The 16,543-nt window shown below is 43.6% G+C and overlaps 1 protein-coding gene and 1 pseudogene across 7 annotated transcripts in view; both read right to left on the bottom strand.

The window, feature by feature from the left end:
- The window catches only part of GATAD1 (GATA zinc finger domain containing 1), a 38,469-nt gene extending 32,104 nt beyond the window's left edge, over window positions 1–6,365 (bottom strand). For all 7 annotated transcript variants that reach the window (XR_007724418.1, XR_007724417.1, XR_007724421.1 and 4 more), the window contains exons 1-3: window positions 5,761–6,365; window positions 4,870–4,995; window positions 2,970–3,029 (exon numbers count right to left, since the gene is read on the bottom strand). Coding sequence is in view for 1 of the 7 variants with exons in the window: in XM_050785346.1 (XP_050641303.1) it covers window positions 2,970–3,029; window positions 4,870–4,995; window positions 5,761–6,015 (441 nt within the window). In the remaining 6 variants the exon portion in view is untranslated. The remainder of the gene's footprint in view (window positions 1–2,969; window positions 3,030–4,869; window positions 4,996–5,760) is intronic.
- Window positions 6,366–11,285: 4,920 nt separating this feature from the next.
- Window positions 11,286–11,931, bottom strand: LOC126950839 (mitochondrial intermembrane space import and assembly protein 40-like; annotated as a pseudogene).
- Window positions 11,932–16,543: the final 4,612 nt, after the last annotated feature.

The following is a 16,543-nucleotide window of genomic DNA, read 5'->3' as shown; positions in this document are numbered from 1 at the left end:
GATTTAATAAGAATGCATTCTACATGCCACCCTCCCCAACCATCCATTCAAAGAAAATAGATACCATGAATTCAAACCAAAACAAATTCAAACCAAAAATAATCTTTGGATTATAGTCTTCAGGATATGTTTACCTCAACCTATTGTACATCTCCTAGACTCACTGCTGCCTTTCTCTTCCACTCCCAGTTGAGTTTTATATCCTTCCACAACAGAACTACTAGTACTTCTGGAATTCAAGGCTTTGTGTCTCATTCATTTCTGTTCCACTTTATACCCAACTAACTAATGTGTACATGTCCTGTGTTAAATCTTCCCTATGACTCTAGCATCCATCCTATGTCCTCTTTCCTGGGTCTTGAGCTGGAAATAATCTCTCCTCTAAACACCCATAATGGTTGATCCAAATCTTTATGACATCCAGCACCTCCTTAAGTGGGAGTAGTTTTCTCGGCGGGATATACTGTCCTTGACTATGGAAACAGTGTAATTAATTGCTGCTTCCCTTCAAACAGGGACTTGGCAGCAGGTAAACCTGCAGGAATGTGTACCTCAACCATAAAAACACTTCTGATGAAATACTTCCAGTAACGGAACTCTAACATAGCACCTGATAGGCCAGGAGTTTTTTCCTGGTGGACCCTTTATCCAAGTGTCTGACGGTGGCTGTTTCATCTGGTCACTATGGATGGGTCTGGTCTATGCAGGCCAGTCTGTTACTTGCTAGTTCCTACCCATCAACAGCTGGTCCTTCCTCCCAGTCATTAGTCCAAAGTTATTTATCATATCGTTTGCATTTATGGTTTGCTTTGTCCACATGTATAATCAATATTCCCAAATTCTAAATGAGAATACTTGCTTATCATAGGCTTATCATGCATATCACAGCATACTCAAATGTATGCTGAATGAATATGAATCCAAAACATCTGCTTTCATAGTGTGAAGGCAGAAATGCAAAGACAATGTCTTAGTGAAAGATTCCAGTGGTAGGCAGTGCCTGGCACATAGTAGGTATTTATTAATATGTGCTGTGTTGTGTACATATATATAACACCAAACAGGACTAAGTCACTGATCTGAGTGGTCTCCTCATTTGCTGAGAGGATTCAAGGTTTCTGGTGGAGAAAAAGGATCCACAAGAGAACAGCACTAGCTTAGGCATCACCAGACCTGCGTTCATGGAGTTGTTCTGCCACCGCCATGCTCCAGGGAGGCCACTCAGCCGTTCTGGGTCTTGGGTTGTCACACTCTTGACCGCTGACCCCAGTGGCTCCCACTCAGGCTCCTCTTGCATGCCTGATCTGGGCTCTAGCTCAGTGGCTGGCAGTGACCTCTTGAACTTGCCACCATGGTGCTGCATGCCAGTGGCACTGCTGTGACAGCCCCCACAATACTGGGCATTTGCAACACTGCTTGACTACTTTGTAGGATTATTGTCCTTACCATTTAATGAACATGGGTGGCAGACAATACGAAAGTACAGTCAGTCACAATAATAGGTCCCACACGCCTTTCCATGGAGACACACATGGAAATCATTAGCACACTAAACCCGTAGCTCAACAAGTTGCTTCTAGCCTTAATCTGTAAATTGTGAAGGTAATGCACAAATATGAAAATATGATAACTCCTACATTCATTGAGTGCTTACTCTGCTAAGTGCTTAACACATATGATTTCACTTGACCCACTGAGGTAGAAACTATTTACAATTCCTATTTTAGAGATGAGACATCAGAGAGGTTGGTCCTCGTCACATAGCTAGTCACTTGCTAAAGCTATAGAGCCAGGAACTATGCTCTAGGCTTAAGCTCTGGTATGAGACTGCCTCACTCCATGACTTGTTGGCTATGTGATCTTGGACAAGTTAATTAACCTCGCTATGCCTCAATCTTCTCATCCAGAAAATGGGGATAGTAGTATCCACCTCATAGGGTGAACTGAATGAAATAAAGCATGCAAAATGTTCAGTCACTGATACATAGCAACTGTTTGCTAAACTTTAGATATTTTATTAACAATGTATTAAATGTTGGAAAAACAAGAGACATGTTTGCCTGTATACAGACTTCTTTTGTTGTTGGTTTTTCCCAGCCCTGCTGAGGAATGCCAGTGTAACCCTGTGGGGAGGAACAGTTTCAACTATATAGATTGTGGGCTTTAAAAAAAGTATACTTAAGGGCATAATCACTTCAGTTTCTCAGTCCACCTGGGTCAAGTATAAAGCACTAACTCACACCACTGTCCCCTAAATGACAGTTCAGATCCCAAAGCACCAAATAGCCTCATTGGTTGCTGCCTGTGCCGTGCCAGGCCTGCCGAGCCTTGGGGGGGGTCTATGTTCTAATTCCTTTCCTAAGACTTCTGGTTTAAACACAACAATCTGTCACTTCTCTCACTGAGGTATCAGATGTCCATGGACTTTGGCCCTAGGAAACCTGACCTCCTCATTCTTTTATCAAAACATCTTGGAATTCCTCTCACCATGGATTTCTAGTAGGTGTTAATCCTCACTACTGCCCTTACTCAGCTCAACTCCACTTAAAGGCATTTTAGAATCTCTGGGCCTACTCTACCCATCTGACACCACAGTCTACAACCTGTACTAGTCCAAATCCTGTCTCTGTCCTTCTTGTTCTTCAATGCCATCACACTAATGGCTCACAATTCCATGGCTCCACACTATACAATCAGCACTCTAAGAACACTTCCTATAATCTACACTAAAAAACAATACTTAAGATCCTCATATCATATGTCAGTAGGCACCTTCTCCTCCCACTTCTGCTCTAGATGAGATGTTTGAATAACAGTCACTCATGGGGGAAAATAGTTAAGAAGGGAACAAAAAGTATAATCACACCTTAAACAAATAAAGAGGAGAGACCTTTAGACTAATCCAACATTTTAGTGGCACATTACCCACTAGGCCCAACTCTCCCTTCAGTAACTCTACAAAAGCTTACCTTGTAGAAGATTGATTCTGCAGTGATTATAGTGGAAACCGACTCAGGAGCTTTAATGGGCTATGAAAATACAAAACACGTTAGCACATTCATGGTATGTATGTGTGTACAGGTATTTTCCCAGCCCTATGAGAGTTCTGTAATTTGAGAAATACTAAAATGTACTGTTTGGTGACAAGAACTGCAATAAAAAGATAAATGATTTTCTGAATGTTGTGGCAAAGCAGTCTATTTCCACGGCAGTTTCTGCTACTATTAGCTTAAAAATTGCTGAGACAAAGAACAAGCTTCGATTATGCTGCTGAAATCTAATGCAAAGTCCTCTCAGAGCTTCACTACACATAAACATTCCAGTTATAAAAATGTACCTGCTCTAATAGCCTGAGCATGACAGAATGCAAGTAATAAAAAATGTACAGATGAATACAAAGTGAAAAAGTGTCTCCTTGAAGACATTTTCCAACTCAACTATTTAGCCATAATACTCAACGTCGGTTTTCTAGCAAGCTGGAACTAAGGCTTTAGAAACTTTGACAGTTCTTAGTAATTTGCTACCATCCAACCATTTTTGAAATCCCTACTAAAGCTTCAATACATACTTTTATGCCACAACATAGAAAGTAGGCCTCCCCAGATGTGTCTTGCTTAGTAACATTGAAGAAAGGGTTGCAGACAAACGATAATGAATTAATTGCTGAGAACATGGTATACTATACTTAAAAGGAAAAAAAATGTGCATATGTGATACAAATACCAATAAGATATTTTGCATAATCAACAAATGCCTTGCTTAACTAAATTATAAAAATCTTAAATAAATTAGAAGCAACTACTCTGAAAAAGAAAATACTTTGGGGAAGGGAACATCACACACTGGGGCCCATCGGAGATGGGGGGCAAGGGGAGGGAGAGCATTAGGACAAATATCTAATGCACATGGGCCTTAAAACCTAGATGATGGGTTGACAGGTACAGCAAACCACCATGGCACATGTATACCTATGTAACAAACCTGCACGTTCTGCACATGTATCCCAGAATTTAAAGTAAAATTTTAAAAAATTAATTAAATTAAATTAAATTACATTAAAAAAAAAAAAGAAAATAGTCTGCCATCTGCATAAGTCTACTGCAGGGTCCCTTTGTGTTTTAGAAATAAATATGCCCGACTTCAAAAATGTCTTTACGGGTAAGTGAAACATTCCTGTTCTGAAAGAAAAGAATACCATACTGAGACTTAAAAAAATAGTCCATACTGCACTGTCCATTGTGTTTGAACATTATCCCTTGTTTATAAAAACTGATAATTTAATTGCAATAAAAATATGCTTTCAATTATTTCCAGCACAGGTCTTTCAACAATGTCTTTTCTTAGAGTAGAAGAGAGAAGGCTTAGCAGAATTTTTGACTCATATTCATCAAATACATCATCATCATAAGTCAATAAGATACATTTTCTGGGGCTTTAATAATAAATAAATATGCAAATGATGAGTTCTAGTGTTAATATTTACTTAATTTTTAAAGAATGAAAAAAAAGTTTTCTTAGTGTACCTGGCCATATCAAGAACCATAATCTCTCCTCTTCCTTTCCATAGAGAACCCCAAAAAATGGGCTCAAGGCTGATGTTTCTTTTAAACTCATATTTTATATTTTCCAGGGGAAAAAAATAAAAGCTAAAAAAAAAAAAAAAAAAAAAGGAAAGAGTATTATTACCTTTAAAAATAGTGAGCCTCCTGCAATAGAGCTCATTCCCTTTTGGGGAGTCTGGACCACTCCCCAGAATACTAAGGAAGGGCTACCAAGGGCAGAGTCCAAGTTCAATGGCGGGAAATGAAGGCAGTGGCAGGATACACACAACATCATTACAGTAAAAGGCACTGTCCACAAATATCTTACATTTTTCAATTTAAATATATGTCTTCTCCCTTTTCCTTTGGTGGAAACTTTCTTCTCAGCAGCCGGAGCAGATTTGTATTTAGTGTTTCTGAGCCGAGCAGACCTCCTGTGAATTTCCTGCTTACTCTGTTACACAAACAAATTAAAGAACAGAGAAAGAAGTAAAAAGTGTATACAGGTTGCAATACAATCATCTTACAAGGATCCCAGAGTATGTACTTTATAGGAGTATTTAACAATTAAGAGTGCGCCTTTGCTTTTCAACAGACGTAATTTCAGCAACTGGGCTAAGTAAAACCGGAAGTTCAGCACCGGAATCTCGGAGCTCGCTGGATAGGCGTCTCCAGAGCCTCCAAAAGGTGTGAGCTGCTTGTAATAGGTCAGCAGGCGGAAGTAAGAGTCAGTCTGGGCCAAGACAAACACTATTCATTTGTTGTGTCTACAATAGAGAAAAACACTTAACAACTTTACTCCCTAAGGCCAGATAACGTATTAGGTTATGGCGCCTCCTACAACTGAATACTTAAGCTGCCATTTACAATAATGACATAATAATCTTACTTCATAACCTGATATGACAAAACCTTTAACAAGCAATGAGGTCCAGCACCTGCACTTGTGGCATGACCCTGTTTACGACTGTGTAGACGTGTGCATATTGAGATTTTCTTAAGGGCTTTACATTTTGGTTCTTATTGCTTTGAATTTCTTATAACAGGTGCTTTGGAATGGGTCAAACCAAAGATCTCAGTAGGAGGTGGGGAGGGGCGTTCCAGCCGGCAGGACCACGGCGAGCCGGGAAGCCCGGGCCCGCCCGCTCCCAACCCGCCCGGCCCCTGCCGCCTAGCGCCCGGTCGGCCTCCGCCGGCGGGAGGGGCCGGAGGAGCTCACCTGCTTGCCGCCCCCGCCCCCGTTGCTCTGCGGAGGAGTGGCGGAGGTGCTGGCGAAGGTCGCCGCGCCGAAGCCGCCGCCACCGCCGCTGCTGCCCCCAGTCCCTCCAGCCGCCCCCGAGCCTGCGCCCCCGCTGCCCGCGCCGCCCCGGCCAGTGCAATGATGGCAGAGGATCTCCCCCTGCGTGCCCTTCTTCCACATGGAGGACGACGTGGTCTTGCATACGCTGCAGGTGGGCTTCAGGCCCAGCGGCATGGTGGCCGGCTCGGGCGGCCCCCGCGGGCGCAGAGACACGGGAATGGCGGACGCTAGCCCGGCCGCCCCCTGGTCGGCCCACCACTCCCGGCGATAGGAAGAGCGGTGAGGGCGACAGCACCGAGCTGCCCGTGAAGGGACTAGGCCGCTAGCGCTGCCGCGTGGAGGCGGGAAGCGGGTTCCGCCGGTTCCGCCGGCTCGGCGCCCAGCACCAGCACCGGGAGGCCCGAGGCACTGGGAAGCAGGACCGGGAACGGGATATGGCCGGCGGGGACGCGGAGGCTTCCGGCGGTGAGCTGGCCCCAGGGCCGCGCAGCCCGACCGCCTGACCGGAAGTGCAGCACCCGGAATTACTGGGAGCTTGCGGTAGTTCCGCTTGCTGTCGCCTAGGGGCGCGGTTCTCAAACTTTTTGGTGTCAGGCCTAGAATTTGCGGGGTAAAATGCAGGACCAATGAAATGTGACTTTCAGGTAAACGAAGATCAATTGTTTTTAGCGTGAGTGTATTTCATGCAATAATGGTTTATCTGAGAGGAGTTTAACTGGGAGTCCTGTATTTTTATGTGCTAAATCTGGCAATCCAGGTCTGGCGTGGTGGCTCACGCTTGCAATCCCAGCACTTTGGGAGACCAAGGCTGGCGGATTACTTGAGCTCAGGAGTTCGAAATCAGCCTGGCCAACATGGTGAAACCCCTTCTCTACTAAAAATACAAAAGTTAGCCAGGCTCAGTAGTGGCGGGCTCCGGGGTAATCCCAGCTACTCTGGTGGCTGCGGCAGAAGAATCTCTTGAGTGCGGGAGGTAGAGCCTGCAGTGAGCCAAGATCATGCCATTGCACTTCAGCCTGGGGGATAGAGTGAGACTCTGACTCAAGAAAAAAAAAAAATCTGGCAATCTTTCTCAGGACCCCTTTACACTCTTAAAAATTATAATTTGGACATGCCCCTACATCTCCCCCCAACCCATACTTTTGTTTAGTTGAATTCAGAGCATGCCATTTACGGACATCGACAAGGGATTCAGAAAATGCCATCCACTGACATTTATGTTTTAGAAATTGAAATTGAGACATTTTACAGCCTAAGATGTCAAGCGCACATTCTTCAGCCATTGGGTAATATCGTTGCAAGTCCCTTGGACTCTGAAGAGTATACCGATTAGAGAATGTGGAGAAAATTGAATAACTGGCTGTTATTCAATTCAAAACTGTTGGAAAACAGTTTTGGCTCTGAGGACCCAGCAGTTGACAAACAGCGGGCCTGGGACAAGCGCAGTATGAGAAGTCAGATCGCCTCTTTTAATGTCACTAGTCAGTACAGGCCTCGCCAGACAAGTCTCTCCTCAGCCTCATTTGGAAGAGCATGTCCTCTTCATGATCCTGGGTTTCCTAGACTTAGTATCCTTGGAAAAGTCTTGATGAATATATTGTGGTGGGAAGCAATGGGGAGAAACAAATGCCTATTATGTCACAAAACCACATTTAGTGCTTATGACAACCTTGGAATGAGATATTATCAGATTTTACTGTTAATTGGTGATCAACAGAGGCACTTCTATGTGAACTGGCTGTCATTATAGCTGCTGCCGTTGGCACCAATTTCGAGGAGGACTTTGGAGCAGCCCTCTGGGGTGTGGGTTGTGGCTCAGTCATCCCCCCTCTAAATCTGTTTCCGTAACAGTAAAAATAAGTTTCCAGGACTCTTATGGGGATTAGGGCCAACTGTAAAAGTGGTTGAGGAGACTAGGTGAAGTGTTTAGAGCCTGCCATCCCAAAATATGCCACTTTGGCATATTGATTCTTCTGAGCCAGGGGCAATGGAGCAAAAACAGATGCAGGGAAGGCTCTCTGACCACCCTCTTTCTGTTTGAGGCGGAACATAAAAGTTCCCTTATGAAAGGTGCCCTTTCTGTACCAGGAAGAGGAGAGTATTATTGCTAGAGGCAGAGTTGCCACTGAGATGAATCTACAAACAAAACCTTACAAAAATTTGTAACCTATATTTTCCATTAACTTTCCACATACAGTTCTTAGTCACTTTCCCACAATTTGCCAGCCTTAGCCCAAGCCCCTTTGTCGTGTCACATCCCTGCAATTTATTGTTCTTTGTTTAAAAGGACATATAAGCTTTTGGGCCTAGTAACTTCGGGTCTTTATTTTTCTTACAAAGTCTCCTGTGCATGTATAAAAACATTAAAACTTTTATGTCTTTTCCGGTAAATCTGTCTTATGTTAGTTTAATTCCCATGCCCAGCCACAGAACCAGAGGTGAGAAGAGGCCAGGCATAGTGGCTCATGCCTGTAATCCCAGCTACTCGGGAGGCTGAGGCAGGAGAATGGCGTGAACCCGGGAGGCGGAGCTTGCAGTGAGCTGAGATCGTGCCACTGCACTCCAGCCTGGGCGACAGAGCGAGACTCCGTCTCAAAAAAAAAACAAAAAAACAAAAAAACAAACAAAAAAAAAAACTGTGTGTGGTGACAGGCACCTGTAATCCCAGCTACTTGGGAGGCTGAGGTGGGATAATCACTTGAACCCGGGAGGCACCTGGGCAACAGAGTGAGGGACTCTGCCAAAAAAAAATAAAAAATATATGGTGGGAAAGTTTTTCCTCACCTACAGTGTGAGGAAATCTAAGCTCTTGATTTCCATGCTCCTGAATGTCTCTCCATTTGGGAACATATACCTCTCCTTGCAGCTCATCTGCAAGAGACTCCCTCTCATTCACTGAAAACTTTGGCCCATAGCTCACCAGCTTCCTCTCCAATACAGTACACTGCCATGGTTCAGGTCAATATCCACATGTACAATTGTCCCTCAGTATCCATGGAGGATTGATTCCAGGACTCCTGATGATACCAAAATCCACAATCCACAGATGCTTAAGTCCCTTATATAAAATGGCATAGAATTTGCATATAACCTATGCGCACCCTCCTGTGTGCTTTAAATCATCTCTAGATTACTTATACCAAATATGAAATAAATGCTATATAAATAGTTCCTATATTGTATTGCTTTATTTTTATTGTCATATTGTTCATATTTATATTTATCTATTTTTGAGAATATTTTTGGTCTGTGGTTGGTTGAGTTTGTGGATGTGGAACCCATGGCTGTGGAGGGCCAACTGAATAATCACCCAACAGCAGGCTTCTCAATTCCTCCCCATCCCACTCATCTTCATCCTTTATCCTTGTCAGCTCCCCAGTCCCTGGCTGCTGTATCCTCTAATCTTCTTAGATGATTAGGAAGATTTACATTTTTTTCCTTGCAAGTCTTTTTTTTTTTTTTTTGGAAATTGTGCTTCCTTTTGAATACTTAATTCACACTGTTTCCTCTCTTGGATGCTACTATGGTAACAATCAGGTCCCCACCTCTCAAGAACATTGCATCTGACCAGCTGAGAGCCAGCGTGAGAGCCAGCCTCAACATCGGCCCCAAACCAGGGTTTTTGGAATAACAAGGAACAGCAAAAACCAGCCTTTCCCTTCACTTAGAAAGGAAGTATGAATAGGAGGGCCCCCATCTCCACTGTCCAAACAGAAAACCAAGAGTTCAGTGCCAACATGGAAAACAAAATGTATCAGGAATGAAGTACAGTACCCCCTCACATACTCAAGGTCAAAATGGGTTTGGGGAAATACTTATTTGACCATCTGGCCTCTTCTAGTAGGCATGGCCCCATACCAGCATTTTTAAAAGAAGATATTTTCATTCTTCTTACATTTCCTAAAGGGGTATAAAATCTACTAAAAGAGATACAATAACTCAGAGTAAATCAGCTCACTCAAAAGAATCATTCCTGGATAATCATTTTTGGTTGCTGAGATTATTCAGCACATTACTTCAAAGTGGCAAAATTCAGGGCAATCTGAGAAAAGAGAATTAAAAAGTGGTGGCCACATTTGCTGACATGTTTATGTAGGACACACATAACACAACTCCCATTTTTTTCAGTGTGTATGTCAAGAGCCCAAGATCCCTGATCATCAAAATAAGTTATTTTGTGCATTACAGTACACAGGACAACAGAGGGAATGACACTTTCTTGGAGGGTGTTGCAGGAAGTCAGGGACCCCGAACAGAGGGACCAGCTGGAGCTGTGGCAGAGGAACATAAATTGTGAAGATTTCGGCCAGGCGCAGTGGCTCACACCTGTAATCTCAGCACTTTGGGAGGCTGAGGCAGGTGGATCACCTGAGGTTGGGAGTTCAAGACCAGCCTGACCAACATGGAGAAACCCCATCTCTACTAAAAATACAAAAAATTAGCCAGGCGTGGTGGTGCATGCCTGTAATCCCAGCTACTAGGGAGGCTGAGGCAAGAGAATTGCTTGAACCCTGGAGGCAGAGGTTGCAGTGAGCCAAGATTGCAGCACTGCACTCCAACCTGGGCAACAAGAGAGAGACTCCATCTCAAAAAAAGAAAAAAATTGTGAAGATTTCATGGATATTTATCAGTTCCTAAATAATACTTTTATAATTTCTTATACCTGTCTTTACTTTAATCTCTTAATCCTATTATCTTTGTAAACTAAGGATGTATGTCACCTCAGGACCACTGTGATAATTGTGTTAACTGTACAAATTGATTGTAAAACATGTGTGTTTGTACAATATGAAGTCAGTGCACCTTAAAAAAGAACACAATAAGTGATTTTTAGGGAACAAGGGAAAACAACGATAAGGTGCCTGCGAGGTCGGGCAAAAAGAGCCACATTTTTCTTCTTGCAGAGAGCCTATAAACAGATGTGCAAGTAGGAGAGATATCGCTAAATCCTTTTCCTAGCAAGAAATATTAATATTAATACCCTGGGAAAGGAATGCATTCCTGGGGGGAGGTCTGTAAACGGCTGCTCTGGGAGTGGCTGTCTTATACAGTTGAGATGAGGACTGAGATACGCCCTGGTCTTCTGTGGTACCTTCAGGAAACTCTGCCCTGGTAAATTTATGGTCAGACTGGTCCTCTGCTCTCGAATCCTGTTTTCTGTTATTTAAGATGTTTATCAAGATAATACGTGCCCCACTGAACATAGACCCTTATCAGTAGTTCTGCTTTTGCCCTTTGCCTTGTGATCTCTGTTAAACCCTTATTAGTAGTTCTGCTTTTTGCCCTTTGAAGCATGTGATCTTTGTACTTACTCCCTGTTCTTACACCCCCTCCCCTTTTTAAAACCCTTAATAAAAACTTGCTGATTTGAGGCTCAGGAGGGCATCATGGTCCTATGTATATGTGATGTCACCCCCGGTGGCACAGCTGTGAAATTCCTCTCTTTGTACTCTTTATTTCTCAGCCAGCCAACACTTATGGAAAATAGAAAGAACCTATGTTCAAATATTGGGGGTGGGTTTTCCCAATAGGAGGTGACTGAAAGGCACTGTGCAAAAGGCCTATATCACTCTGTAGTGGAAGGACTGGAGCCCAGTGCCTTGTGGCCTTCATTAACTTGTCCCCACCTCTTCTTTGGTTGCAGTGGCCTCAGTGGGAGCAGTTTCTTCTATGTGTTCTGCTGACTTCTCCTCTTCCTCCTCCTCATCCTCTTGGGGATACAGGTGCAGGTATTTCTACATGCATTCCTGCATGACCCAGAATTGTTCTACACAGTCTTTCCCCTTGAGATCCCCTGCACTATAGTGGAAGCAGAAAAAGGCCAACTTGAACTGTTCCCCACAGGGACCACTGGCCATGCCCCCAAGGCATGGGCAGTTCCAGTTAATGTCTTCATTTGGCAGCATCAATCCGTACTGAGTATGGATCATTGGGGTCATCAGCCACCAGCTCTACATTGCTTGGAGTTTTATGGTCATCTTTGGTCACAAGTATGATTCCATCCTTCCCTTCCCGCTGGCATAGGACATGGCTGCGGCATACAGACCAGTGCTTAGACTTTGCAGAAGCAGCCACAGCACTGCCCCATTTTTTTTACAACCTTTTAAAATTAAGTATGATACACATACTCTAAAGTGTACAACTCATATGTGTAGAGTTTAATTATCACAAAGCAATGACACCCAGGCAACCAAATCAAGAAATAGCCATTACCACCAGAAGTCCCCCTCTTGTCCTTTATGGAGAATCAACCGCTGTCCTGACTTCTAACACCGTAGATTTTGTAGATTCCCTTTATGAGTTAGGGAACTTCTTTTCTATTCCTGTTTTTATCATGAATGTGTTTAATTTTATCAATGGCTTTCTCTACAAGATGATCATGTTTTTTTTTCCCTTTATTAATGTGTGGATTACATAGACAGATTTCTGAATGTTAAATTAACATTGCAATTCCTGGAATAAACCCAACTTGGTTGTGATGTATTTTATCCCTTTTACATATTGCTAGGTTTGGTTTACTACTATTTTGTTTAAGATTTTTACATCTATGTTCATAAGTGACACAGACTTACAATTTTTCTTTCTTGTAATATCTTTGTTGAGTTTTAGCATCAGACTGTGATAGCCAAAGTGAGAAGTTTGGATTTTATTTTCAGTGTGACAGGAAACTATTTGAGGTTTTCATATAGTGCTGATAAGAAAAAAAATCTCAGATATTAAGAGGGAAAGAAAGCAATTTAGAAAACAGCACAGAATAAGATCACTTTGTGTAAATTAGAAACGTGTGTGTGTGTGTATGTGTGTTGCATTTTTTAAGTTGTTAGAACTAAAACTAAGAATTATTGACAATTGACGTTAACAGGGGTGATAAGGGAGTTTTGATTTTGTGTTGTTTGACATTTTTTCACCATGTGTATGCATTACTTTTATTTAAAAACATAAAGAAGAAGAGAAAGTATCAAATGGAAAAGAAGAAAATAAGGGCAGTTTGTTGACCCTAAAACTCTCTCCCAGCCAGAGACAGCAGTGCATAGTTGACAGTACCTGGTTTGAGGGCTGGCCACTGGACCTTGTCTCTGAAACTCAGTTCATCTGGAAAGTGAGGATGATATTGTCCACCTTAGGGCTGTGTGAAGATTTCATCAGTTACTGTGCTTGGGCCATAGTTCTGATTCAAGTAATGGGGATTCTCCAAGCAGCTGTAGCTACAGTATGATAAAATTATTGTGCGTATGTATTAGAACATAGCATAACAGTAGTGTATGTGAGGACAAATGAGGACTACTAAGTAGAGAAGAAGGTGACTGGGGGGTCAAATGGGGAAGGGAGGGAAATGGGTAGGAGAAAAGAACTTAAGAAGGCACTGTAGTGAAGGCTGTAACTCAACCCCCTGCCCCCTCAGCTGGTACCTCAGGAAGAACAGGAGCCACAGTAGGCCTGGCCAGGAGAGAGTTCACAGACTGACACAATATCTTAGTCCATTTGTGTTGCTGTAACAAAATACTTGAGAATGGGTAATTTATAAAGAACAGAAATTCCTTCCTTTCTTTCCCTTCCTTTCCCTTCCCTCCCCTTCCCTCCCCTTCCCTCCCCTTCCCTCCCCTTCCCTCCCCTTCCCTCCCCTTCCCTCCCCTTCCCTCCCCTTCCCTTTCCTTCCCTTCCCTTCCCCTCGCTTCCCTTCCCTTCCTCTCCCTTCCTTTCCCTTCCCTTCCCCTCCCATCCCCTCCCCTTCCCTTCCCTTCCTTTCCTTCCCTTCCTTTCTTTTCTTTCTTTCTTTCTGAGTTTCACTCTTGTTGCCCATGCTGGAGTACAGTGGCATGATCTTGGCTCACTGCAACCTCTGCCTCCTGGATGCAAGGGATTCTCCTGCCTCAGCCTCCCGAGTAGCTGGGATTACAGGCACCTGCCACCACTCCTGGCTAATTTTTGTATTTTTAGTAGAGATGGGGTTTCACCATGTTGGCCAGGCTGGTCTCAAACTCCTGACCTCAGGTGATCCGCCCACATCGACCTCTCAAAGTATTGGGATTACAGGTGTGAGCCACTGTCCGCAGGCAGAAATTTATTTCTTACAGTCCTGGAGGATGGGAAGTCCAAGATCAAGATGTTAGCAGGTCTAGTGTCTAGAGAGAGCCCATTCTTCATAGATGGTGCCGTCTAGGTGTCTTCACATGGTAGAAGGGCAGAAATGCAAAAAGGGACAATTGCTAGTTCCTCCAGCCTTTTTATAAGGTTGTTAATCCCGTTCATGGGGGTTCCACTCCCAAAGGCTCTACCTCTTAATACTATCACATTGGTAATTTAGTTTCAACACATGAAAATTTGGGGGACACAGTTAGACCATAGGATGCAATGAGAGATACTAGCCTGGACCCAGAGCTCTTGGAGACAATTTGGTACCTATGGAATGGCTGAGAAAATTCTGGTGGTGGTCATGGTGGTGTGGGTATAAGCTGTGGACACAGAAATAAATACCTCCTGTGGCCTTAAATTTCACAGTAAGGGAAAAAGAATGCTGAATTCCCCAGGGGATTGTCAGTGCCAGCATGCAGTCTATTTTGCATGATTTAAATGTTACATGGTTCATTAATTAAAACTCTTAAGAATAAAAAAAAAAAAGCAGACACATAAAATATGCATGCATATTTTCTATGTTTCTGTGTTTCCAAAGAGATCACATCCACCACATTTTGTGTCTTGATGAGTATGGGCAGATGTGGAATTCCTTGACTGTGCACCCTTCTCCTGGATATCTCTGGGGTTGGGGGAACACTGCCACTGAGCCTCTATTTATGTAACTGTTAAATGAGGAGAGCAAGAGAACATACCCCATAGGGTTGATGTGAGGATTACATAAAGTAGTTCATGTGAAGTTATCAACAACTTTTACATCTAGTAAGTGCCTTGTTAATGTCAACTATGAGGCTGATAAGAAAGAAGGAGAAGGAGGAAGCATTTCTTTTGACTGGATCTTGGTCAAGTCATTAGTTGTACCCCTCACATGTAATCACGTAAATCATGTTAATTACATTTTGGAAAAAATTAACTCAAATCCCCTATTTACATCAGCAAACTAGACAGAGATACTGAGGACTGGACAGGGAGAAAATGAGAGGGACTTGTGAAACTGCTAGAAGGTTTGAGGGAGGAGAATCAGAGCAGATATTCCTAGAAACCTTTTGATTTTTTAGTTTCAGGAGGTGCACATGACACTTGTATCTTCTACTGCAGGCACACCTTCTGTGTTATAACCTAATGGCACTACGTGCTGTGTGGAGTGTGTGCCCCCACAGTTCTCACCCTTGTGCCTTGGCTCAGGGTGTGCCTCCTTCCAACTCTTCACACCCAACCCTAACCATCTCTCAAGAATCGGCTCAGACCCATGACGGAAGTTACATCTCCTTTCCCAACTCCCTGACTTTACATAGCTGTTTATTTCTTTTATTTCTCTCATTTTTATTTTTTCTTCAACTTTTAAGTTCCAGGGTACATGTGCAGGATGTGCAGGTTTGTTATATAGGTCAATGTATGCCATGGTGGTTTGCTGCACAGATGAACCCACCACCTAGGTATGAAGCCCAGAATCCATTATGCCATTATGTAGCTGTTCCTTTCTATTCCTCTTCTGTCTCCCTTAGGCATTCACTTTTGTATCTCCTTCAACTGACTATAAGCATCTTGAAGACAGGAAGCATGTCCTTTTCTTGTTTCTTCCACTTCTCTGCTTCTTGCGCACAGTAGACATGCACTAATCAGCAGTTTAATGAGTGGTTAATGTATTCAGTTAGCCTTTTCTCAGCAGCAGCCTCTATTCAGCACAAGTTTCTGCTACCACTCCCCTCCCTGCCTAGAAATCCCAGGGAGAGGAGCTCATCCCAGCTGTCCCTGCCTGGTCATCTGACTTCTCCCACCACACTGCCTGAATTGGGCCCCTCCATGACTCCTCACTGTCCTGCAGCCCATGGGTAGCCATCTCCCTGTACCAACATCATCATCATTCACCAGAAAAAACAATGCACACTTTATCACACACAAGTCTTACTTATTTGAAATATCAGGTTAATGCAAAAGTAATTGCAGCTCTTGTCATTAACTTTTTTTTTCTTTTTTGAGACGGAGTCTCGCTCTGTCACCCAGGCTGGAGTGCAGTGGCACAATCTCGGCTCACTACAACCTCTGCCTCCCGGTTTCAAGCAATTCTCTGCCTCAGCCTCCTGAGTAGCTAGGATTACAGGCACCCTCCACCACGCCCGGCTAATTTTTGTATTTTTAGTAGAGATGGGGTTTCACCATCTTGGCCAGGCTGGTCTTCAGCTCCTGACCTCAGGTGATCCACCCGCCTCGGCCTCCCAAAGTGCTGGGATTACAGGCGTGAGCCACCGTGCCTGGCCTCGCCATTACTTTTAATGGCCAAAACCACAATTACTTTTGTGCCAACATAATAACTGTGCAGGATCTCTGGTGGGCTCCTCTGGTGGAGTTTCATAAACATCTTCCTCCTGCTTAGGAGAAAGTGATAACGTGGTTGAGACAAACCACAGCATCCAGGAGCCTCTTGTTCTCTGAAGTGGAATCCATTTGGAGATTTGGGTGCAGTTCTGCCTAAAACAATAAGGAGTGCGTTGGCGTGGCTCTTTGACCAGAATGAGGCTTGGCAGATAGCGCTTGACTTAGGGCCCCTCCACCTAGGTCCACCCATGCT

This window comes from Macaca thibetana, chromosome 3, assembly GCF_024542745.1.
Source record: "Macaca thibetana thibetana isolate TM-01 chromosome 3, ASM2454274v1, whole genome shotgun sequence".
NCBI classification, from domain to species: Eukaryota; Metazoa; Chordata; class Mammalia; order Primates; family Cercopithecidae; genus Macaca; species Macaca thibetana.
The sequence above is the reverse complement of the archived record's forward strand: the minus strand, read 5'-3'. Positions and strand labels throughout refer to the sequence as shown.